Source organism: Cherax quadricarinatus, chromosome 78 (assembly GCF_038502225.1).
Source record: "Cherax quadricarinatus isolate ZL_2023a chromosome 78, ASM3850222v1, whole genome shotgun sequence".
Lineage (NCBI taxonomy): Eukaryota > Metazoa > Arthropoda > Malacostraca > Decapoda > Parastacidae > Cherax > Cherax quadricarinatus.
The window spans coordinates 13,380,148-13,405,368 of NC_091369.1; the positions used below are offsets into that span (position 1 = coordinate 13,380,148).

The 25,221-nt window shown below is 42.0% G+C and overlaps 2 protein-coding genes across 7 annotated transcripts in view; one reads left to right on the top strand and one right to left on the bottom strand.

Moving 5' to 3' along the window:
* The window catches only part of LOC128701637 (kielin/chordin-like protein), a 38,785-nt gene extending 31,973 nt beyond the window's left edge, over positions 1–6,812 (bottom strand). For 5 of the 6 annotated variants that reach the window (XM_070101735.1, XM_070101733.1, XM_070101732.1 and 2 more), the window contains exons 1-6: positions 6,638–6,812; positions 5,072–5,486; positions 4,596–4,817; positions 3,902–4,093; positions 2,975–3,085; positions 1,489–1,680 (exon numbers count right to left, since the gene is read on the bottom strand). In XM_070101735.1, the coding sequence (XP_069957836.1) occupies positions 1,489–1,680; positions 2,975–3,085; positions 3,902–4,093; positions 4,596–4,817; positions 5,072–5,486; positions 6,638–6,722 (1,217 nt within the window). In that variant the 5' untranslated portion in view covers positions 6,723–6,812. The remainder of the gene's footprint in view (positions 1–1,488; positions 1,681–2,974; positions 3,086–3,901; positions 4,094–4,595; positions 4,818–5,071; positions 5,487–6,637) is intronic. The other variant, XM_070101734.1, reaches the window with a different exon arrangement.
* Positions 6,813–15,824: 9,012 nt separating this feature from the next.
* Positions 15,825–24,804, top strand: LOC128701635 (uncharacterized). The gene is made up of 4 exons (XM_070101519.1): positions 15,825–16,034; positions 18,186–18,326; positions 24,340–24,471; positions 24,609–24,804. Exons 1-4 carry the CDS (start codon positions 15,959–15,961, stop codon positions 24,773–24,775), a joined length of 516 nt encoding a protein of 171 aa, XP_069957620.1. The 5' UTR covers positions 15,825–15,958; the 3' UTR covers positions 24,776–24,804.
* Positions 24,805–25,221: the final 417 nt, after the last annotated feature.

Sequence of the window (25,221 nt, forward strand, 5' to 3'; positions counted from 1 at the left end):
CAGGTAGTGAGCATGTTGGCTTATTTTTCCAGCTAGTGAGCATGTTGGCTTTTTTTTCCAGCTAGTGAGCATGTAGGCTTATTTTTCCAGGTAGTGAGCATGTTGGCTTATTTTTCCAGCTAGTGAGCATGTTGGCTTATTTTTCCAGCTAGTGAGCATGTTGGCTTATTTTTCCAGCTAGTGAGCATGTAGGCTTATTTTTCCAGGTAGTGAGCATGTTGGCTTATTTTTCCAGCTAGTGAGCATGTTGGCTTATTTTTCCAGCTAGTGAGCATGTTGGCTTATTTTTCCAGCTAGTGAGCATGTTGGCTTATTTTTCCAGCTAGTGAGCATGTAGGCTTATTTTTCCAGGTAGTGAGCATGTTGGCTTATTTTTCCAGCTAGTGAGCATGTTGGCTTATTTTTCCAGCTAGTGAGCATGTTGGTTTATTTTTCCAGCTAGTGAGCATGTAGGCTTATTTTTCCAGCTAGTGAGCATGTAGGCTTATTTTTCCAGCTAGTGAGCATGTTGGTTTATTTTTCCAGCTAGTGAGCATGTTGGCTTATTTTTCCAGCTAGTGAGCATGTAGGCTTATTTTTCCAGGTAGTGAGCATGTTGGCTTATTTTTCCAGCTAGTGAGCATGTTGGCTTATTTTTCCAGCTAGTGAGCATGTTGGCTTATTTTTCCAGCTAGTGAGCATGTTGGCTTATTTTTCCAGCTAGTGAGTATGTAGGCTTATTTTTCCAGCTAGTGAGCATGTTGGTTTATTTTTCCAGCTAGTGAGCATGTTGGTTTATTTTTCCAGCTAGTGAGCATGTTGGCTTATTTTTCCAGCTAGTGAGCATGTTGGTTTATTTTTCCAGCTAGTGAGTATGTAGGCTTATTTTTCCAGCTAGTGAGCATGTTGGTTTATTTTTCCAGCTAGTGAGCATGTTGGTTTATTTTTCCAGCTAGTGAGCATGTTGGCTTCACACGAGCATCGTTGTCTCGCTGCTGGTTCAAAAGGTTTCAATACAACACTTTAAGTGGCATTTCTATCCATCCTGGACCATGATCAAGTAACAATTGAAAGAGAGCTCTCTAAGCCGTTGTATGACTATATAAAATACCTGCTATTGTGTCGACAATACGGAAATCTGTCAGTCAGACACGTGTAATTATTCAGTTGTCAGAAACCCTCCTTGAATTTTTAAGTTATTAAACTTAATAGCTGACAGCAATGTCCCTCTTTATGTAGAGCATTTCTGGCAAATTAGGTAAATTTTGTTCCAGGATGCGACCCACACCAGTCTACTAACACCCAGGTACCCATTTTACTGATAGGTGAACAGGGACAGCAGGTATCTTATGGAAATATGTCCTAATGTTTTTCCCAGCTGTACTTGGGGATCGATCCCCGGACCTCAGTGTGTGAGCCGAGTGCGGTAGCGATCGAGCTACGGGACACCTTAGGGGTAATACGCGAGAACTCAAGGGAAATAGCTAAACAAAAACTCTCAGTACGTACAGACAGTCCCACTCGGGGCAACATATCCCAGGTCTCGCCACCTGCTCACAGTTCCTTACAGGCGACGGTGGACATTCCATGAACACCATATTTACTTGACTGTTGTTACACTGCTTGTGGACGCAGTTGTCTCCAGGTATCTCCCACTCATCCCCGTCTTCGTATATCTTACTATCCACATCCACACAAACACTAGAATGGAAAAAAAGAGGTTATTAAATCTGAATAAGCACTAAACTTGGAGAGGGTGCTCCGGGGGTCAACGCCCCCGCGGCCTGGACCATGACTGTAGAAGAAGTATTTAGCAGAGACTTATAAATAAACTAGAAATCATTTTAATTATTTAATATCTTATAAAACAGACAACTTTTTAACATCAAAATGTGCTTTTAAATCATTAGAAGGATCTAGTTCACATTTATAGTTGCAAATAATAATATTTTACACATGCGTATTATCATTATGACAACTGTATTCTGCTGAGGATAGATGAAGATGTGTCTAGAGAGTTAATTATTATTATTATAATCAAGGGGGAAGCGCTAAACCCGGAGGATTATGCAGCGCCTGGGGGGGGGGATGTGGAAGGCATTCAGGCTTAATTCGGGGAACTGGAGCACAGATCCAATTCCCTAAATCAAGAGCCCCTCACCAACATCAAGGAACCTTTCTTGAGGGGTCTAGAGAGTTAAAAATTTACTCACAGGAGAGAGACGGAAATTATGCAGAAGGCGCAATTGCAGACAGATAGTAAAAATACAATAAACGTATGGAAACTTTTATTATTCCATCGTTTCGCCCAAAGGAGGGGAGGGTTTTACACTGTAGTTGATGACGCTCTCTCCTTACCTCCTTGTGGGTGAAACGCTGTACCAAAAAAAAAAAACTTCCTTTCTTTGAGTAAATTTTTCCCACAGACGAGAGGACAAGATGCCCAAGAGACATACCGAAAATTATGTCAAGTTTTCCACATTAGTTTTGGTTACGAAGACCACACCAGACCTGTTCTATTACAACAACACTGGCAGGCCACCTGTAGACCAAGTGAAAGGTCCATATAGCCTACCTGAGCTTCTAAAACATAATAAAAAAACAGAAAGCATTGTATATCAGATCAGGGAACGGATGGTGTTTGAATCCATGGAAAATGATTCTAACACCACTCGTTTCGTGGTTTGCAGTCGTGTTATTTCGTGAGTAAAGACGTAGAATCTCTGGAAAATAAGAACTGTTAGGTCAGCTATTTGAGGCACATGTAAATAAATGGCTTCAAATCCCACTTCCCGGTCGAGAATGCACTCTGAATTAGAAATATGTGACGCTATTTAGTATTGAATGATTGTATGTTATGTGCAAAGGAGATTCGCACAGAGGCATTAAATCTTGATGTGGCATTGAAAACAGTGGAAAAGCCACATTCTCAATCATGGCTATGCTGATCAATGGGGAATTGAAAGAAAACCTGCACATGGATGTATTTGCTTACCCAGGAGGATTAGTCGGCAATGATGGCATTGTAGTTTCCACTGGTATGGTGATAGACTGTAGTGATGTTGTAGTCCGCTCTGGTTGCATTGTAGTTACTAGTGGCGCATCTCTGTTGAGGAGAAAGGAGAAACAGTCATTCTGATGAGCCAAATAAATGCAGTCTTACACTGTTCATGGTAGTTATTGATTTATAATAACTTACACAATGTTTACCAGTACTTTTATTGTTGTTAATTTCTCTGCATTACTGTTTCTCTTGACTGGTAGTCTTTATAGCTAGTCTCTGGTGAGGTCAGCGGTGGCTCTAAGCAACTCCAAATTACACAGATAACCCGCACATAGGAGAGAGAAACTCACGACGACGTTTCGGTCCGACTTGGACCATTTACAAGTCACAACTTCAAGTTGTTTCTTTTATTCAGCTGTGGCACTACTTTGTCACCCTTTCATCGATGTACAAAATATTCTCCGTCGTGAAACCTTGAGGAAGGCTTTACTGTGTGTCTCAGTTTGGATCCCATCTTGAGGTCTTCAAACCCACCAAGGAGGATGTCATGATGCTAGTGAAGGCCTTTCTATCAAAGGAATTAGAACTAGCCTTTAATCCGTTGGATTAGACTTGATTACCTCTACTCCATCTATTTTCCTGCGAGGGATGACTTAAAATAACTAAGAAAACAATACATTCATCGGGATTCTCTAAAAGTTATGTTTTATTTGCTTCTTGAGGCGTCGTGCAAGATCAAGAGGGCGACTAAATATACTTCAATTTTTAGCTAAAATATGCATATAAATCACTGAAAAAGCGTTAAAATTTACTGCTTGAAATATGATATGATTTAGTTTAACCTTCCTCATAACATGTTATTGTAGCAGCAGTTTGGATTAAAAGCGAGATAATAATTCCGATCGATTCACTACTTACAGACAGTCCCACTGAGGGCAGCACATCCCAGGCCTCGCCACCTGTCTGCAGTTCATCCAAGGAGACGGGGGACATTCCATGACAATAAGAGTTACTCTGCTGTTGTTGCACTGCTTGTGGACGCAGTTGTCTCCAGGTATCTCCCACTCGTCCCCGTCTTCGTAGATCTGACCATCCACTTCCACACAAAATCTAGGGTGAGAAAGAGTGTATCAGATTACACTAAACCCTTGACGAAGGTTCGAGTCTTACTCGCTGGTTTCACTTTATTAAAAAACTGTATTTGTAATTAAACTGAAATGAAATGTAGCTTCTTTTTCCGCCAGAAAGACTGATTTAAAGCCTCAGAAATTTAAAAAATTAATATATATATACAGTCACACAACCTTCAGGGTAATAGCTCTGTTCTTCTGATTCTACACTGAAGAAGTAAAATGCTCAAAAGTAGTAAGGGCACTAAATGCAAGAATACCTTAATTGATACAACAACTTGTGGTTGATAACGTACTCTCTTTCCCATCTTGAGGACTGTCGACCATCCTGAAGACTGTCGACTATCCTGAGGACTGTCGACTATCCTGAGGACTGTCGACCATCCTGAGGACTGTCGATCATCATGAGGAGAATCGAATGCTACCTTAGGTGGTCTAAAATTTAAAAACATTCCTGGCATGTACATACAGTATTTGCTTACCCAAGTTGAGGTAGTGTTGCAGGCAGATGAGGTGTTGCAAGCAGAGGTGGTGTTGCAAGCAGCGGTGTTGCAGGCAGAGATGGTGTTGCAGGCAGCGGTGGTGATGCAAGCAGCGGTGGTGTTGCAGTTGGCTTTGCTTCCATTATTCCTGGTGTTGACTGTATAAAAGATGGTATTTTCCGGCGCTGTTGGCTAATGGCTGGTAACAGTGTCAGTAACTCTCTGTGGAGGTCACAAGAGAATCAAAACAGACTGGCAAATGAATTTAGCTTTGAATTTGTTATATTGCTGATACAGTCATATTAAAGAGGAAACATTTCGCCACACTGTAGCTTCATCAGTCCAATACAAAGATGAACGGTATAAAAAGAGGAGGAGTTTGAGGTAATCAGTTCCTTAGCCTGGAATCGATATGTTCAGTCTATCGGTTTTGATGACAGTACAGCATATATAATAAAATCCATAGGTTTACTTACTGTGAGGGACAACTGGATGGGCAACAGCACATGGCCCTGGGCACTGAGATGTCTCCGGGCATTTGTACAGCACCGCAAGGTATTGAGGTGGCATTTCTAGGGCCCGAGACGGCGTAGCCAGATCCAAGAATGGCGTTGATAAATCTTAGAATGGCGTTGCTAGGCGTTTTCGTAGTGGGAGTGGTAGTGGTGATGGTAGTTGCGGTAGGGGTTGTGGTGGTGGTAGGGGTTGTGGTGGTGGTAGGGGTTGTGGTGGTGGTGGTGGTGGTGGTGGTAGGGTGACACTCTCGTCTAGTACACGTCTCTACACCGTTTTGGCACAGGCAAGAGACGCATGGCTCCTTTTTCCATAGTTCGAAGTTCAAGCGGACTACCCCGTCCTTGGTTACACAACAACCTTCACACGCGGGCGAGTCTGCAGGGCGAGGAATAACGACTCGGGTTAATGCTAGAGTCGCTTTACGTAAAATAAAATAAGGATTTACGAATTTTGTGATTTAAACACCAAATCTGGCAGACTTGTAGACACAACTACCGAAATCATAATAACACGATTGTGAACAAATCTTGGAAAGGGTGGGTCTTGCCATGGGTTCACCTTGCCATGAGTTCACCTTGCCATGGATTCACTTGCCATGGGTTCACCTTACCATGGATTTACTTGCCATGGATTCACTTGCCATGGGTTCATTTGCCATGAATTCACTTGCCATGGGTTCACTTGGCATGGGTTCACCTTGCAACGGGACCACCGCAGTGATGGTGTACTGTACCCATAAGATGAGGAGTTAGACACCTGGGCAGCACCTGGGTATCTTTATCTGAAGACGTTACTCCTACCAGTGGCTTTTTCATCATGGCTAAAGTAATGAACGCCGATTTCTAGACTAAGAGACTAATTGCCTCATCTTCCACTGTCTGTCTGCAATCGTGTTATTACGATTCCGTGAGTCATTCACTGAAAGTCACTGCTCCTCGGAATACATATATTAATTAAGTGACGGTATACGTGGATAAGATATTACTCCATTAAACTGTCTGCGAACTTAAGTAAAACAGTCGAAGGGTTACAGCGCTAATGAATTCTTGGTCTAATCAGTAAATTTTCTTCTTCCATGAAACTCAACTTTTTTCTTTCCCCTGGGGTTCAACCGTGAGCCCGACGGGTGTTCATTATGGACCTCAGTAAGCCAGAGAGATCTCGATGGCTTTAGTGAGCCTGTTTTACACCAAGAGTTCTGTATCTTTCATTTTATTTACGCACACTTTTTCTTTCCCTGGGATTAAAGCACTTTGGATTGTTAACGTAAAGATGATGTGCAAATTTAATAGCCCAGGTAAGGTCGTTAAGTTTTATGCTTAAGAAACTAGGTAAGTCAGTCATGTAGGTGAAGTCACTAAGTTGTCTATGCTCTATTTCGACCCCCAGAAGGGAGTCGAAATATACAGATCAATCTACCTCCTGTGTTTCTGTCTTCATGTTGGTCATTAATGAGCATTGACAATCGTTCATTACACTCAGGTTGTCTATGATATTAGTTGAGGAACTGGAGCCAGAAACCTTACCTGTAACGGCACTAGGGTCTAAAGTGGAGTTTGGTACCATGTTCAACAACAAGCGGACCAGACTCATCCATTCCGCTGGCTTCATGGTCCTGTCGGTGGTCGTGGCTCTCCCTGCGTCAGACGTGTGCGCTGCTGCGAGTCCTTCAACCTTTGTCAGTAGCGAGGTAGTTCTTTTGGCAAGTGTCCGCTGAAGACTGTTGTCATTTCCCACGTCACGGTTGGAGCTGCTTACGAAAAACTGCAGCATGTCGTCATCACTGCCAACACTGCAGGAAGTCTTCTAGGGGGGGAAAATATATACTCTACAACTCTAAGCTATGGTAGTTCTGAAAGACGTACTGCCGACTAATGAAGCGATATGAACTACGTAATGCCGACTTGTGAAGAGTAAAAAATAAAGACACAATACTGTGCCTGTAACAATACACAAATTACCCGCACATAGAGAAAACTTACGACAGCTTTTCGGTCAGACTTGGACCATTAACTAATTATACACTATGACTAGTTAATGGAAACGTTGTCAGAGGTTCCTCCTGTGCGGGTTATTTGTGTAGTGAAGAATAAACGCAAGTTGCATAACCAGGTTTTTATTGGGTGTGTTACAGGGAAAAAGAGACAGAGTTCTGACAGACAGACACGAGACCCCAGTATAAAATTTGTTCTGCAACGTGTCACTTCGTCAATATGAGTTATGGTGCATGTCAGTAGTGAACACCGACAGGTGGAGTTGTGTTCATCCCTGGCACGTACCCGGGCAAGCAGGGCCGTGCCACTCAAAGCAGTTTTTCTTACCAGTCTTAAAGGAAAAAAATATGGACTTGAATTAAAATATTTTGACACATTACATCAAATCACTTGCAACACATTTGCACCCTCTCAATGGAGGTGCTTTGATGACTGTGAGGGGGCTCTTGATCCAAGGAACTGAATCTATCCTTCCTTTCTCCCTAGAGCCTAGATTGATCCAGATCGCCTCTCGTTCCCCAACTCAATAATGACGAGTTACTTATTAATAATAAAATATTTAAAGTTTCAAACATTTGTATTGTGCATGTTATTGTATTGTGTACAATACTGTATTGTGTACAATACTGTATTGTGTACAATACTGTATTGTGTACAATACTGTATTGTGTACACTAATGTACTGTGTATATTCCCTCTAAGAATGAATTGTAGTGTGTAAAATGACCGAAATAATTTGTTTGTGATATAACTTTGCCCTGTGTGCCCTGATAAAGACCCATGTGACCTCTGTAATATTTTTTTCCATTACTGGCCCCAGAATGAACCGCAGGTGTACAGTAAACTAGCCGCTCAGGCCACACAACTGTCTGGAAGTGGGAAAAAAGGTTCTATTATTTGCCCGAGTGGAGGTGAGAAATATGAAAAGGATCATATTAATAATGGTACAATGGAGGTGAGAAATATGAAAAGGATCATATTAATAATGGTACAATGAAGGTGAGAAATATGAAAAGGATCATATTAATAATGGTACAATGAAGGTGAGAAATATGAAAAGAATCATATTAATAATGGTACAATGGAGGTGAGAAATATGAAAAGGATCATATTAATAATGGTACAATGGAGGTGAGAAATATGAAAAGGATCATATTAATAATGATACAATGAAGGTGAGAAATATGAAAAGGATCATATTAATAATGGTACAATGAAGGTGAGAAATATGAAAAGGATCATATTAATAACGATACAATGGAGGTGAGAAATATGAAAAGGATCATATTAATAATGATACAATGGAGGTGAGAAATATGAAAAGGATCATATTAATAATGGTACAATGAAGGTGAGAAATATGAAAAGGATCATATTAATAATGGTACAGTGGAGGTGAGAAATATGAAAAGGATCATACTAATAATGGTACAATGGAGGTGAGAAATATGAAAAGGATCATATTAATAATGGTACAATGGAGGTGAGAAATATGAAAAGGATCATGTTAATAATGGTACAATGGAGGTGAGAAATATGAAAAGGATCATACTAATAATGGTACAATGGAGGTGAGAAATATGAAAAGGATCATATTAATAATGGTACAATGGAGGTGAGAAATATGAAAAGGATCATACTAATAATGGTACAATGGAGGTGAGAAATATGAAAAGGATCATACTAATAATGGTACAATGGAGGTGAGAAATATGAAAAGGATCATGTTAATAATGGTACAATGGAGGTGAGAAATATGAAAAGGATCATACTAATAATGGTACAATGGAGGTGAGAAATATGAAAAGGATCATACTAATAATGGTACAATGGAGGTGAGAAATATGAAAAGGATCATGTTAATAATGGTACAATGGAGGTGAGAAATATGAAAAGGATCATACTAATAATGGTACAATGGAGGTGAGAAATATGAAAAGGATCATATTAATAATGGTACAATGGAGGTGAGAAATATGAAAAGGATCATACTAATAATGGCACAATGGAGGTGAGAAATATGAAAAGGATCATACTAATAATGGTACAATGGAGGTGAGAAATATGAAAAGGATCATATTAATAATGGTACAATGGAGGTGAGAAATATGAAAAGGATCATACTAATAATGGCACAATGGAGGTGAGAAATATGAAAAGGATCATACTAATAATGGCACAATACCGTTTCCTGAATAAAGATTTCCATATGCTGCATAAGTGTCTCAATCTTCAACAATACCGATAAGTTGAAGAAAGAGACGCTTGAGCGTATAACAAGAACATACCACTAGAGACAGTAGATGTACCGAGTGTTTCACTCGTAGGAGGCCCCGAGTTATCATTTACTACAGGTATAATATACAAACAAGACGGTTGCAACTACGGGAGTACCAACTCAGGGCCTCCTACGAGTGTAACATCCTATAGTTATCACTTGATCAGTCACGGTTGGTGGGACTGACTACCTAGTATCAAGGCTGAGGGACTGAAACCAAGGATTCTGTTGACCTTATTGCTGGTAGCAAGATTTTTATTTTTTTTATTATCACACTGGCCGATTCCCACCAAGGCAGGGTGGGCCGAAAAAGAAAAACCCTCACCATCATTCACTCCATCACTGTCTTGCCAGAAGGGTGCTTTACACTACAGTTTTTAAACTGCAACATTAACACCCCTCCTTCAGAGTGCAGGCACTGCTTAAAATATCTCAGATTATTGTTTATAACTATTCCAAAGTTTTTCTGCTCCTTAGTCCCTATGAGTTGGTTTCCATTGAAGTTATATTCATTTGCGTTTATCTTGAGAGTTCATTACCTATCCTTCGTCCACACTGAAGTTCATCCCCCACTCTCATGATAACAGATCACTGTCCAGCTTCTCTGATCATGGATGCAACACATCTCCCTAATTTCGTGTCATCTGCAAATATTGCAACATTGAGCCCCCATCACCCCCCCCCCACACACACACACTACGTTTCTTCTTTCAGATATTTTGTCAGTGAGAAAATCACTGATTCAGTTCGGGAGATTGTCACTTACACAGTGAACCTTCAGTTGTATTAGGTAGTCTCTTATGTTGTACTTTGTCAAATGTCTTCCTGTTTTTGGGCCATGCTACAGCTGTGCTATGTAGCTGTCCCATTTTTTAGATGCAGCTACAATAAAAGACTAGTAAATTTGTTAGGAAGGATATTTTATTGCAAACAGCATGTTGATCTTTAGTTAAGAGTTGGCGTTTTCAAGGAAGGCGATGATATCCGTAACAGAAGTTTCCATTAATTTTATTCATTATACAGCTTGTGAAGACGTGTGATTCGCGCCTTGGTAACTTTCTATTCTCACAGATGGTTCGAGCTTCGTTGCATGAGCTCATGAAATCGTAGTAACACAATTGCAAACAAACCATCCGTTCCGTGGTTTGTTATGTATACTACCGGTCAGGGGAAACTCGTTAATACTGTCGTTACTGAGTCACTGAAGGGAGCTTTTAGGTCCAGTGCATCGATTGTGTTGCCGCCAACAATAATCCGGGGAACATACGAGCTAGCAGATGTGGAGTGAAATGCATGTTTGTGAAGCTGTTGCAGTCTGAGTGGTACGATAGAATAGTTACCAAGTAACAACGGGACACGAGGATAATCGCCACATTTTCAAGATGTTGAAATACCTCCTGGTGACCTATGTTATCTTGACAACATTTGGGATGTAGGTGCAGGTGTGCCATATAACAGCAGCAGCAGCGTACCTGCACGAAATGTTACAGCAACTATCGTATAGCTGGAGAATGTTCCAGTCAGGAAGGGCAACCGAGTATCCAAAACCGTCTGCATCATTGGAAGAAATCTGATCTTCGAAGTTGTGGGGCATGGATCAAACCAAAAAAGGATCGTGCTGAGAGGATGTGGTAGTAACAATGTGAGAGGCGGTGGTGAACGGAGGTGAGAGGCGGTGGCGAACGGAGGTACTCCGGTAAAACAGGTAGCGGAGGCAGACCTCACGGTAGCAGTGGGAGTGGAGCATCGTAGATCTGCATCGAATGTTGATGTGTCGGAAATTGTATCCCTCTCTGGAGAGAAGGGATTCCGCTGTGATTGGTGATACGCCTGATGCTGAGGTGGCCTCACAGGACGCCTCGGTCCCGTCTGTGCGGAGAGGTCTGTGATTCAGATCAGTGAAGTGATGGGGGCCTCACAAGATGCCTCGTTGAAATGGGAGAGGTTGAACTCGTCTTTCTTAGGAAGTGAGCAGCGCGTGATGTTTTAACGATGGCGCAAAGGCAACTTGAAAAGAAGGCCCTGACAGAGATTCTGGGGTGTGAAAATCAATACGATCATAGTAAAGGAGCCCAAGCTTTCTGGGGTCACACCTCGCAGAAGTGTTGTAGATGAAGGAGCTGTGAATGAAAATGACAGTAGTTGAAGAGGCATCCTGCATTTGCTAATCTTTAGTTTACTGACCCTAAACGCTAATGGAACTTTTATATTAACAATGCAAGCATAGTTAGCAGGTTTGCTACACAGATATGGGGTGGAAGTGGGGGCTGACAGGATCATAACCTGAAGAATGTGAGGGATTTAGAGAACCCAGGATATGTGGCTTATGTGCTGTTTTACTGAAGGTGCTGCACTTATTGTAATGATGCTCATTTATTTAATATCAGTGTGACAACGGAGGCGATGAACGCATCCGCGTGGATGAATCGTGGCAGGGTAGTGCTGTGTCACTCATGTATGTGTACTCACCAGCAAAAGGCGATATTAGGATAAATAATAGTGTCAGAGAGCATATGGTGTAGTTTATTAGGGCAATAATTCTCTAAGTCTTTGTGAGTGGAGATTAGAATAGTGCGACGAGTAAGGATGTTACTCTGAAATGTACGGAGCTTTATTCCTAAGCAGGGCTTCCACCTGTCTTATGTCCGTCGAGGCGTTGGCGCCTGGCAACAGACGTGATGTAGGCGTCCCGTTAGCTACACCAATGACCTGAGACACAGGCTTATCACCTACTACAGCAAGAACTTCTTTCTCGAGTGATGGAAGCGTTTCCGGTAATGCTTTGTCCAACACGTCATCCAACACATGAGCATTCTAAGCAGACTGAACACTGTTCACTGCCACAGGAAACTCTGCCTCCGTCCCTCTTTCTCAAGGAAGCACATCCTCACCATCCTCACCTCAGTCCTCTTTGATGTGCTCTGTGACTCACTGCTTCGATGTTTCAACTTCCTCCTCACTTAAACGAGGTAGACGGGCTAATTACAAAAATCATACGATAATAACTGTCACATGTCTAAGAGTTACGCTGCTAGCCCACATAGAACACCTTCGCCTGCGTCCCAAATGCTGGAGTATTTCAACATCTTGTGGAGAACGCCACATCCAGGTTTACCTTGTACCCTGTTGCGCTACCTGTGTACCACCAAAGTAGGATAACGCCACCCAAACGTTTGTTTCATATGATTTATAAGGCACACTGTGTGCCTTATGAAGGGAGCGTTGAGAAATATCCATCGGTAGTGCACTGACATTCTCGCTGACGACGATCACGGTGTCTTGAAACTTGAGGATCCTGATGCCGTACGATAACAACTACAAAACAAAAATCTTATTCCATTTATGCCTATACCATCTGGGTATCCTTATTTGTAGACATTTCGCCATCCAGAAGCTATATCAATACAATACAAAGACATAATGTGAAGTCTGTGGAACTATATACAAAAGATGAGGTAATCAGTCCCTCAACCTTGGAGATGGTGAAGATCACCGTGACTACGGTGCTCTTCACCATCCACGGCCGGAGAGAATATTAACGGTAGTGAGGTTAGCTGCAGGACGTCGGAAGTGGAGAAGAGTTTAGCTTGCGGCTGTCACTTGACAGTCTCGGTGAAGCTTGTTCTAGGAAGGGTATAGGAAAGCACCAGTTTGGTAATAGTTGTGGATGAGTGGAACAAACTCCCGAGTACCGTCATACAACTAAAATGTTGTGTAGTTTTAAAAATAGGTTGGATAAATGCATGAGTAGGTGTGGGTGGGTGTGAGTTGAACCTGACTAGCTTGTGCTATTAGGTCGAATGCCGAATGTGACCTGACCTGACCTGACCTGATTAGGTCAAGGCATTGGCTTAAGGCGGCGGGAGAATTGGACCTGTCTCGCATGGGCCAGTAGGCCTGCTGCAGTGTTCCTTTCTTATATTCTTATGTTATGGACTAACGTTATCGAAATGTTATAAGTGGCAGCTTTCTCAACGATGATGGATGTAGCGGCGATGAGTGACGCTGCAAGGCAAGACGCTGCCGTCTCAGACCTGCTGAAACAAAAATGCAAATGAGTCCTTTATTTGTGCGACGTTTCAAGCAAATCTGGGCTTTTTCACTTGTTAGCATGACTCACGAAATCGTTACATCACGACTGTAAACAAACCACGAACGGGTGCTGTTTGAACCCACGACGAGTGAGTCGTAAAACTCCAGGCCAGTGCGTAAGTCACCGGGCCAGCTGGCTACAGTAAGATTCATCCAACTAGGTATAGATGAAGATTGAGACACTTATGCAGCATATGGGAATCTTTATTCAGGAAACGTTTCGCCACACAGTAGCTTCATCAGTCCAATACAAAGAGGAAGGCGTAAGGAGAGGAGGAGAATGAGGTAATCAGTCCCTCAACCTGGAGTCGATGTGTTCAGTCCATCAATCTTGTAGAATGTACAGCATAGGGCCGTAGACATGGCTTATATACTGTAGTGAGGTGACGTGAAGCAGGTGGAGGCGGGGTCATAGTGGTACCATCCACTAGTCGAAGTAGGTCTTCGTCCAAAGGTTGAACAAGTGTTGAAAAATTCTTTGTAACAAGATCCCATAATGCTGCAGTGTCTGACAGTTGTGATGAATGGTTTGAAAAACCGACAAGTTGAAGATTGAGACACTTATGCAGCATATGGGAATCTTTATTCAGGAAACGTTTCGCCACACAGTGGCTTCATCAGGTATAGATGATGACCTTCTGTTGGAGCTTTTGGTCATCTGACCGAGGCCTTCTGCTGGCTTAACGGTCCACCCCTTTAAAAATTATGATCATAGTTATTACCTTGGATTTATGATGTATGTGTAAATTTGGATGATAACATGTCTTTCTCGAGATAAGCTAACGGAGCATCAAGCCTTCACTAAAAAAACCATACCCCGGCCGGGATTGAACCCGGGGTCTGGAGTTTTGAGACTCTCTGACCGCGGGTTCAATCCCGGCCGGGGTATGGTTTGTTTGCAATCGTGTCATTACGATTTCGTGAGTCAAGCCTCCACTATTCCTTGAGCTGAATGATCCACACGGATTTAGAAGTTCTGATAAATTGTAGTAACGTTGGTAAAATTATCGACAATATGTTAAGTAAAAGGACACAAGTGCAACTGTTGTGACGTTTTATTGTGGCAACGTTTCACTCTCCAAGAACTGTATCAAGCGTTACCTAACGGCTTGACAAAGCTCCTAGAGAGGGAAACGTTGCCACAGGAGCAACTAATAAGTTGCACCTGTGTCCTTTTCCCTAACTTCTAGCATATTAAAAATAAATTACCCATAAGTCTTTGCATAGTATATAAGCCAAATATTGATCTGAAATACATTTCCACTGACCCATGAGGCTTCTCGTAGGTTTAACACATAATTTCCCTTTCCACTTATTGCCAAATAGTAACCTAGAAGTTAGTTGAGTGTTGTGAATCGCATCCTACAGAAGGAGATCAGGATCTCGCATCCTACAGAAGGGGATCAGGACCTCGCATCCTACAGAAGGGGATCAGGACCTCGCATCCTACAGAAGGGGATCAGGACCTTGCATCCTACAGAAGGGGATCAGGACCTCGCATCCTACAGAAGGGGATCAGGACCTCGCATCCTACAGAAGGGGATCAGAACCTTGCATCCTATAGAAGGAAATCAGGACCTCGCATCCTACAGAAGGGGATCAGAACCTTGCATCCTACAGAAGGAAATCAGAACCTCGCATCCTACAGAAGGAGATCAAGACCTCAGTATATATTAGTATCGCATCTTGACTTACTTAGATCATCTCGGGCAGGGGCGGATCTACTATGAAAGTAATGGACCTTAAGCTTCAGGGCCCATAATCCTGGAGGGGCCCCAGAACCAACTCTAGTCCACATTGCTTAAAAATTTTGGGTCTACTGTACGAGAATTTTTTTTAAATAATAATATTAATAGTATAGTGTAATTCAATACAAGATAATTAAAATAAAAATTAAAAGGTTATTAAAGTATCATGTAGGCTAGTAGTTGCTGGTTGCGATGGGGCCCTCATAACAGTTCAAGCTTCAGGGGCCCAAAAATATAGGTCCGCCACTGATCCCGGGGTTTCAGTCCACCGAGGAATCAGATCAGCCTTCTGTACCTGCTCTCACATTCACACACCTCACACTATACAAAATCCTGTGTATCACAAATCTCTAAACCATTCCTGTCTTAACATCCACTAAGTAACTATACATAAATTGTGAAATTATTCCCTAATTTGACAACATATCAAAACCTTGACTGTATAATTACAGGACAAAAGAATACCTCACTAGTCAGCACCATCTATTGCTTAATATCAAAACTATGACATCACAATTAGTCTTTGCTTAATAATGTGGTTTGACCTTCTTGGGAAACAAAACTGAGAACGGATAATGAACTATTATTAACCGTCAGTGGGTCATTGACTGTTACCTGGATTGTATATACCTGTTCACTCGTCGTTGTATTTTTTTTTTACTTTTTAAGTTTTGTTAGTTTTAACTGATGCGTTTTTTATAAGTGAATTTCAAGGCCTGGTAGACCATTGTGAAAATGGTGACCTCTAAGTACGCAGGTCAAGTCTTGCTTGCAGTGCTGTTGCTCTTCCTGTTGCTGTTCACTCGGCCAGGTAAGTAATTTACTTTCACGTATGGCAGACAGGGCTACCCGCAGTATACCTGGAGGGTCTTTCGGGGGGTCACCCCCCGCGGTATATATGCAAAAGTTTATTTTTGATTTGGTGAAAGTTGCATACAAGCTTAATAGCCTCCTGGTAATACTGGCTACAAATCCGATTTACCAGCCCAAGTACATACTACAATACCACCCAGCTGGTCGTGTTTTTAATGAAGTTGGCTCTTCACAGCTCCTTTTATCTTTTATCTTGCTTCTTTTAGCGAGGTTTCTCCACCCTTCTGCCGTGGTTTATTAGAGGCTTCCTTGGTGTCCCCGCTCGTTGTCTGCTTCTATTAGTGAAGCCTGTTAGTGTTCCCTCGCCTGATTACCTAATACTGTTAGTGGAGCCTCTGGGGAAGTGTAGGGGTTTCTGTTCTTTCCCTGAAATTTTGCTATTTGGACCCCAGCATATTCTAATAAATTTTAAAACTACGTGTTTCTCTGTTCTTAAGGATTTAGCGATTTCCCATGAATGTTGCCGCACTACCGTTTTATGACTAGCGAAGATGTTAAATCGTGAAGCTTGATAATAATGGTGGGAGGGGCCCCTGAACCAGGGAACTGGATCAACCCTCGTCTGTTTCCATTTCCCATGCGCTGCATGACCCCTACGGATTTACCGCTACCCTCATTAAATTACAATAAATACCTAGACTATAAACTAGCGAATATCTTACGATGGCGATGTAGGTAAAGAAATTTTGGATAACAGTTTAACGTCTGTTGCACAGTATTGCCTGTTATTCTACTGGGCCGGGAGCTGGTTCTGGACTTGATCTCTCAATACCCTCCTTTAGCTGGGCGTAACTGTCTGCAACAGTTGTTACCCTTCCATTGTTAACTGTCACTGTATAGACGAGACCTTAAAAGAAGTCGCTAGTTCGTTCTCGCTTGATGCTTGTGAAGGGTTCTTGTTCCAAGGAATTGGTTTCCTTTTATTTTTGTCTAATTTTAAAGCTTTCATTTTATATTTAAACCAGTCTAAACACTGGTTATGAGTGGTTTAGTATAGTAAACTTGCAGAGGTTAACCTGGCTAACCAGGTGTTCCCGACAGTGATAAGTCCTGCACACCTGAAGGTCAGAAAATTGACTCCAAAACTATAAAATCTAATTTTAGAACTTTGGGTATTTGGTAGTTTAAGTAGTTTTACATATCCAAAGTCGCCATTATTAAGGTTTTCTCCCGGTTGGGTAATCTTCAAAATAAATTCATACAGGCTAAATGCTGAAGTTAGTGGCCCTTCTCAAATTATAAATTTCAGACTCGTTGGCCAACAAATTGCTATAGACTCTCTGGCATTGCTACTTTTTCTAGCTGTAGTGAAATGGGGAAATAACTTGAAACTCCAGATCATTTTTCTCGATTAATTTTAAGATTCCCTAGATACTGAAAGGTATCTACCCCTCTAGGGAAGTTCTTGAAGCTGGTGAGGGGCTCTTGATGTAGGGGATTGGATCTGTGCTCGGGTTCCCTGAATTGTCTGAATACCTTTCATATTCCCCCCCCCCCGCACATGCGCTGTATAGTAGTACGGGTTTAGCGCTCCCCAATGATTATAATGAAAGGGATCTAGCCCAAAAAGTATTAATAGCCTTGTATCTGGGTTCACATCTTGTTTGGCACTTCACATAAAAAGTTCTTCCCCGAATCAGTGAGGCAGGGTATCACTTGTAGCAGTAGGGGAGGGGATGGGGCATTATTTGGCCTCGTTAATTTGTTCCATTTGAAGTAGTTTCGAACACGGTAACCCGTATTACTATGCACACGTGGAGGTTTTTCTGAACTTTCCTCATACGTGTTAGTTTCTAGTAAACTGTGTAATGCTTACCCAAATTTTAAATATACTGATGCCGGCATCTGCACTGCCATGGATAGGTTAATAATCGAAAAAAGGAATATATTTACTCTTAAAGTTCTGATACTTTTAATTGACTTTTCTCTAGTTTAGATGAAAGGAAAGAGCGTACAGATAATGCTCCAGTTAACTAGTGTTATAATCCAAACCTATAGTTTTCTGTTTGAACCCAGAGGAGGTAGGCTGTCATTAAAATAACAAAAAATTGTGCCAATTAATGAAAATTTTTCATGGTAAATCCCACAGGCGGCTGCGGCACTGTCTGGAGTCATGAACAAGAGTGCTTTAACCCAGAGGAGTGTTGCAAGTACACAATGTTCTCGTCAGAATTCAACGCTTGTTGTGCTGAACACGGCTGCTGCCCCATTGATTGCAGATCCCATACTGGTAAGTAAACGTGAAAAAACTGAGCAGGTGATAACACTTAAGTAGGCCTCTTACTAATGCCAGAAGTTTTCTATTGTACACTTTAATTATTAGGTTCCTGAAGTTCTTAGTTACTACTTGTAGGTTAATAAGATTTTTTTTATTTAAAAATACATTATAATACATTAAAATAAAAGAATAAAAAGAACCTTATCGACTCCGCCACAGGAAAAATAAAACTTTTCCATTTTGTAAATACACACTGCAGGTTCATCTTTGTGCTGACACAATATCCCCCCCATCCCCTGTGCTTTTTATCACTTTACTCCAATGCTAAATACCAGATTAATTATTTGATCAATCAAAATAATTACAATAAGCATAAAATCTCAATTATACTTATCCGACTAATAGGTGTACATTGTTATTACGCAGAATTCCATGAAATTTGCATAAGAATTAATACATGTATTGACAATCCTCACAATCCTTCCCGTCTTCTAAATAGTGTACACACATTCAATTAAAAGTCGTTATGATCCAATCATAATTAAATTACACTTCCCCTTCTCCCCTGTGCAAGATAAAAGCCACTTGCACTAGACGTCACAACCTTACATTTCTCTGACGGTCTGGAGGTTTGAGACTGACCGCGGGTTCAATCCCGCCCGTGGTATGGTTTATCCTACATTTGTTCACTTAAACTTATAAAATAACTAACATAAAACTTATAACAATATATAGATAGTAATTACTTGACAAAGTGAAGGGCACCAACTAATATGGTAACAGTGCACTAGACATTGAAACTCGCACACTAATACATATTCCCATATTTATGTATTATAATGTTCAACAAGATGTATATATTAACAAAGTTCCAGAACAATATCACTTACTGTCACACTAAATTACATAATATAACATTATGGCTCCTAATAAAGCATGTACAGAGCAGTACTACCTCAATCGTTAAAAAACCATCCTGGCACAAGACTTCAGAAAGCCATCCCCTGACCCCATACTATATATTAAAAAACACTCGCGTTCCCTTTCATGCCGACCTGTCATGCATATTGATTCCACCTCTGCCATAAATGCCCTCTCCCATCCTCAACCACAGGACAATGTTCACCTGATCACATCGATCCTGAGCATAATGACAGCCTTAGAAGTTCTGGGTAACAGATCGACATTGAACTGTATCCCCAGCCATGCTGGCAACCGGGGAAATGAGGCGGCAGATGTTGCAGCCAAGGCAGCAACAGACTATCCACATGTTGGGATTACTGTCCCAATCAGCCTACGACAGACCAAACTGGTGGCTGCCAGAGCCATGAAACTTATGGGGGAGGTCTTAGGTGATACCCCATCTCAACAGTGGTACAGAGCAGCGACTCTGGGAGAGCCACCTCCATATGATAGAAGCTGGTCCAGAGCGCAGTGTACCGCCATCATCGGCTTCGTTTGGGCTTTCCCACAGCCAAGATGATGGTAGACAAGGCTGAGGAGATGTGCCAGTACTGTCAGCACGTTGTCCAGCGGCCCCTAACACTATCTTTCAGAGTGCGAAGCTACTGAGACACTCCGCAGGCAACTAGGAGTGATATTCCCTCCCGAAGAGGACAGATGACTGCGGCCACACTAGTATACCATGGGGTCAACGAACCAGACAAGCTGTTACCTGTGATAACATTTCCTCCTCCTAGCTAGTGTCCATAGTTAGGAGTACATATGGTGTCGCTTATGAGATGCACCAGTTGAACTGGCCAGAAGAGTGCTTGAGCAGCATACGTCTCATCATTGTAGAAACCTTTCTCCATCGGGAGCCAGAGACGGGTCATCGCAAGACTGAGACCCGTGCCAAGACTACGGTCTTGGCGAACATTATACATACACTTCCCTTTCATGCTTAAGTCTGTACCTAACGTCTAAAGCCATAAAACCCGTCTCTTAACCAAAAGTCACTAGTTCACGCACCCCCTCATTCCTAACTACTTTACACCCTTATACTCCACTACCACACTTTTATTCCACCTTCCATCCTCCACTAATCTCAAAACGGAACAAAAGTGCCAGTTTAGGGAGAAACGACCCATTCCAGATCTAAACTACACCCAACCCTAACATTACACCTACCGTCAGATTACGATAACCCAAGGGAAAACTATTTACCCACAACCTCCCATATAGCCTATTTCTGCCAACTGTACAATACTCTCCACAAGCGCCCGCACCCTACAATCGGCCCCCCCCCCTGACCTCCCGCATGCACCAAGACACTTACAAAAAATCTGCCACTACATCACTGCCCTCCGAATGTCCTTGGAAACCCCGCCTACATCAAAATGCAAAGCCCTCAAAGTCGAAATTTTTCTCCCCCTCCCGCCACTATACCCAGGACCCTCGCTGACCATGTCCTTACAACCTCCAAGTTTTCACAAAAATGTACAGCATGAAAAGCAGTCTCCTCTTCCTCACAATGCAAAAAAGTGCCCGCACCTACATAACCCATTCTATATAGTGCTGACCTTGTAGCTAGAATTCCCATAAAGAACCTATAAACCACTTTACGAACCCTTGGCTTTAATCTAATCTTCCGAAAGTCTTCCCAAATGCCCCTCCAATCATACAAAGGGTATGTTGCTACTCCCTGTATCACTTTGCGCTGCCTACCTGTCCTCCCAAGCCCTTACCTTTTTTTGCATCCCGTATTGCCAACAAATTATGCACCATGTCCTCACACACCAGTAGTGCCTTCCCCTTCCACCATTTTCGCACATCCTCCATGACCTCTACCACCCTTCTACCCCTCTCCCCTTCCGCCCTCAAGTACCGCTGCTTCACATACACTGCCTTCACTCGTGTCTCCAAAGGTATAAGACCCAGCCCACCCTGCCGCACGCCCATCACCACCACCTCCTTCCGTAGCCATGGCTTCCCATAACTCCACACGTACCTCAAAACCACCCTCTCCAGTTCCTGAATATCACACGACCTCGGGGGATATACTTCTGCCACTCCCCACACTTTACTATACACACATGTTTACTACCACCACCCTCGGCTGCAACGTTACATCCCCAGCCCTCCACCCACGCATCCTACCCATCGCTCTACTCACAACATCCTTGGAATTTCTTTTCTGCGCCTCCCCGCGTCCGCCATGTACACAACCCCACATCTTAATTCTATCAACTATGTTCCACCCATACAGTTATCCCCACCCACGTGCCTACTTCTAATAACTGACTTTGCTCCATTAACCCTCATCCCTGTCTCCCCACCAAAAATCTCTATTATACGTCCCACATTCCCCAATCCTATTTACCCTCCCACCAATACTGGTGTCATCCATATACCCCACAATACCACATCTGCCAGGACCCTCCTCTCCCTGTTCCTCACACTCCTTTCTCTATAAGCCTATAAAAAAGGGTCATGCATGCAAAGAGGATTTGAGACAAGGGGCAATCCTGTCTCAAACCCTTCCCCAACTGCACCGGCAACCCTAACTTCCCATTAACCTGTACCCTGACCCTCGCAGGCGTATACAAAGTAGTCGCCCAGCGCACAATCTCATCCCCAAAACCCTGTTTTTGTAAATTACTCCACATGTCTATCGACACTGTCATAAGCCTGCTTCCAATCAATCCCCAAGATCCCCCTCCCCTTGTCTACTCTCCACGAAATCCCTAATTCTTCAATGCCCTTCACGCATACTTCGACCTGGAATCCCACACTGTCCTCTATGTAGAACTCGGTCAAGCACCTTTTTCATACGATTACCAAAAACCTTCGTGAAAACAGTATAATCAGCACACATGAGGGAGATCGCTCTAAAAGCACCCAAGGTCTTCCCCCCCTCCCTCCCTTAGACCAAAAAAACTACCCCCGTGCCCTGCGATTCCCCCAACACTCCTTTCCTTCATACAGTTAAGAGACCAGACATTCCTTCATACAATCCCAATGTCTAATATAGAAATCATTAGGAATTCCATCAATGCCCGGCGCTTTTCCCCTACTCAAGCCCATTACCACCTCCTCCACCTCACTGATCCTACCATCTATTACCGCTCTCTCCTCCCTTAAAATACCCCGTATTCCTTCCCCTAGAATCTCCCTCCCTCCCCCTGCTTAAAATTCTCCGTAAACCAATAATCAGCATAATTATTCATTCCATCGGTGGTACCAAGTACCTGCCCCCACTCCTTTACACCTCTAATTCCATAATTCTCCTCAAAACACATCCTGACGGTTTCACCCCATAGTACCTCCTCTAATCCTTCCCTCACACGTATTGCATCAAAACGAGAATTTTGTATATCCCTCAGTCTTCCCCTTAAAACCTCTTTCTCCATGTCTAGCCCCTTCCCCCTTCATAGTCATTGAGCTGCCCCTCAAAATTTCTGTAAACCAAACCTCCACCTCGCCTCATCCCGTCCTCTATGCTGATAACTCCTTAATCTGCAATTTAGCATGCTTCTCCCACCATTCCAATACATTCTCCTCTGTTGCGAACCTCCCAGAGTTGCCTCCATTAGATTAGATTAATAAGATTAGCCAAAATAGTTCACTACATTACAGAAAGTTAACTATTCCAGTCTCCCTCGAAATAGTTACCTTCGTCTTTCCATTACGAACAAGTGGGTTAAAATACCGTGGTAAAGGAAACTTGCTTTTAAATACTTTTGTTAAATTTAACTTGCTAGAGATCTAGCAGATTTTCAGTTTTTCCGCTTTAAATACTTAGAAATCTCCTGACAAGAGAATATGCACGTGTTTTTAAATGGACCTAAATTTTCCCAGTGCAATAACTTTAAATCCCTCTTAACCCTAAACATTTATCATGCTTTTAGTGCCAACTTACCAGATATATTGAAATTGACTTGGAATACAATAAAACTGGAAGCTGATATATTAAACATTTATGAAGGCTGTTTAAAATTAATGCCACATCAGATAAATCCAAATTTTGAATGCTGGTACCCAGCCTTTAGACAAGATTCATATGCCTGTGAATGTATGAGCTCCTTATTGTCTATTGTATATTAAATTCCACATTTAGTAAAGTTAAGTTTTATCCTCGGTTCATAACTTTCATGGTTTTATCTTTGACACTTTATTAAAGCGTGGTTTAGTAATTTTTTATGAATCTGATCACACGTCAGCTCCATAGTTCCTCTGCCTAATAAATGACTTCCTAAATCATTAAAATTTGAGTCATAAAACCCTGCTATACCTTTCAAAGGTGGCCAATCTGAGGCTTAAATGCATTTTTGCTAATGCAAAAACATTTACTTTCGGAAAATAGTGAAAAAATGAGTGCTACTTTGGAAGTTAGACTCGATCCTTCCAAACTTATGAAACCTGAAGTTTCAAAGCCTAATGTGCTTGTGTATTTTGAGCTCAGTCTTTCTTTATCTCTTGCAAGATTCTGGCCCTTTGTCCAAATTTACAATTTTATCGATTTAGACACTTTAAACTTTAAAATGCTTCTGAATACATTAAAAATCTGCGAGAAGGTAATATAACAATTAAAACTTGTGTGGCATTCTGTACAACCTCAACTGCTACCCTTGAAGCACTGGCTGTGCAATACTGGATACAATCCTTGGATCACGCCGCATTTGAGCAAGTGCGTACTGAATCAAGATGTGGGAGCAATAAGCTGAAAAATTCTCTAGATATTTTTCATGCAATTCTAAAGTTATCTAGAATTCGGAAATGTTAAATTAGCCTAAATTTAAGATTGTACAAGCGTATACCTACTGTTATGCATTCGTACGAAAGTATATGCACGAATGCGCGCATACAAGAGTTTAAAATAAAATTGTTCACAAAATGTTCCTACATACTAGATGCGTACACGTGCCTGTTTCCGCATGCATGTGTGCATACATGCGCACTCCTGCGTTTTAATTTTGGAAGTATCTTTATCTTGCGTGCACTGAAATAAAGGAAGTGGCGCTGGGGCTAGAGATACTAGGCCTACTTTCATCGCATAGCTTAACTACTTAATCTTATTTAACAGCAGATGCTGCGGACTCCCAATTGACCCAGTGTGGTGCCTGGGCTTGCTGCCGCTTCCAAGAAAATTCCCCGGAATTTGAACAGTGCTGTTCGGAACATGGCTGCTGCCCACTTTGCAGTAGGGTGCCTTCAGGCGAGTACTGCACCTCTTAGCTCAATGTACTTTATCACAATTATCCATATTAGAGGTAGTTGAAATTTTCGATGCTTTGCAAATAAGTTTGTGAAATATATAATTAAGTTCTTGTATTTTAAAAGTATAAATAACAGGTTGCGGCTTTAACATGCTCATGTATAAGTGGGGCCAGTCAGTGAAGGTGTTCAAGGAGATGTGCGCTGAGCTGGTGTGTGGAGCAAGACTGTCTACTGAAGAACCCTTCTTAACTGCAGAAATTGTTCCTGTCAGGCTGCCACAGTCGCAGTGCCAATGTGAGTGATGGCAGTGTTAGATTTCAGTTTAAATTATTCCTGTTGTCGCTGCTTTGAAAATTTTCAGTTTTCCTAAGGGAACATTGAAGGTGACTTCAGTTTAGGACGTTCAGGAAATGTTTCAACTGCTGAACCCTCAAACCCTGGATGCCTAGCTTGCAAATATATTTTGTTTAATGATCTAGAGTCTCGTGGGGAAAAATGAATGGGGGGGGGGAAATTAAACTGTACTGAATTAACCTGATTTGGCCAAGTGCGAATTAATATTTACTTAAAATTCTTAAGTGCCGATTGTTTTTAATACGTTGGCTGTATAGTCCTTGTGGCTTAGCGCTTCTTTTTGATTATAATAATAATTTAATACGTTGGTCGGTGATGAGGCTGTGCCTGGGGTTAGTAGCATCTTGAGGGTTAAATGTACACAAATGCAACTAATGTGAAGATTGTAGTGACA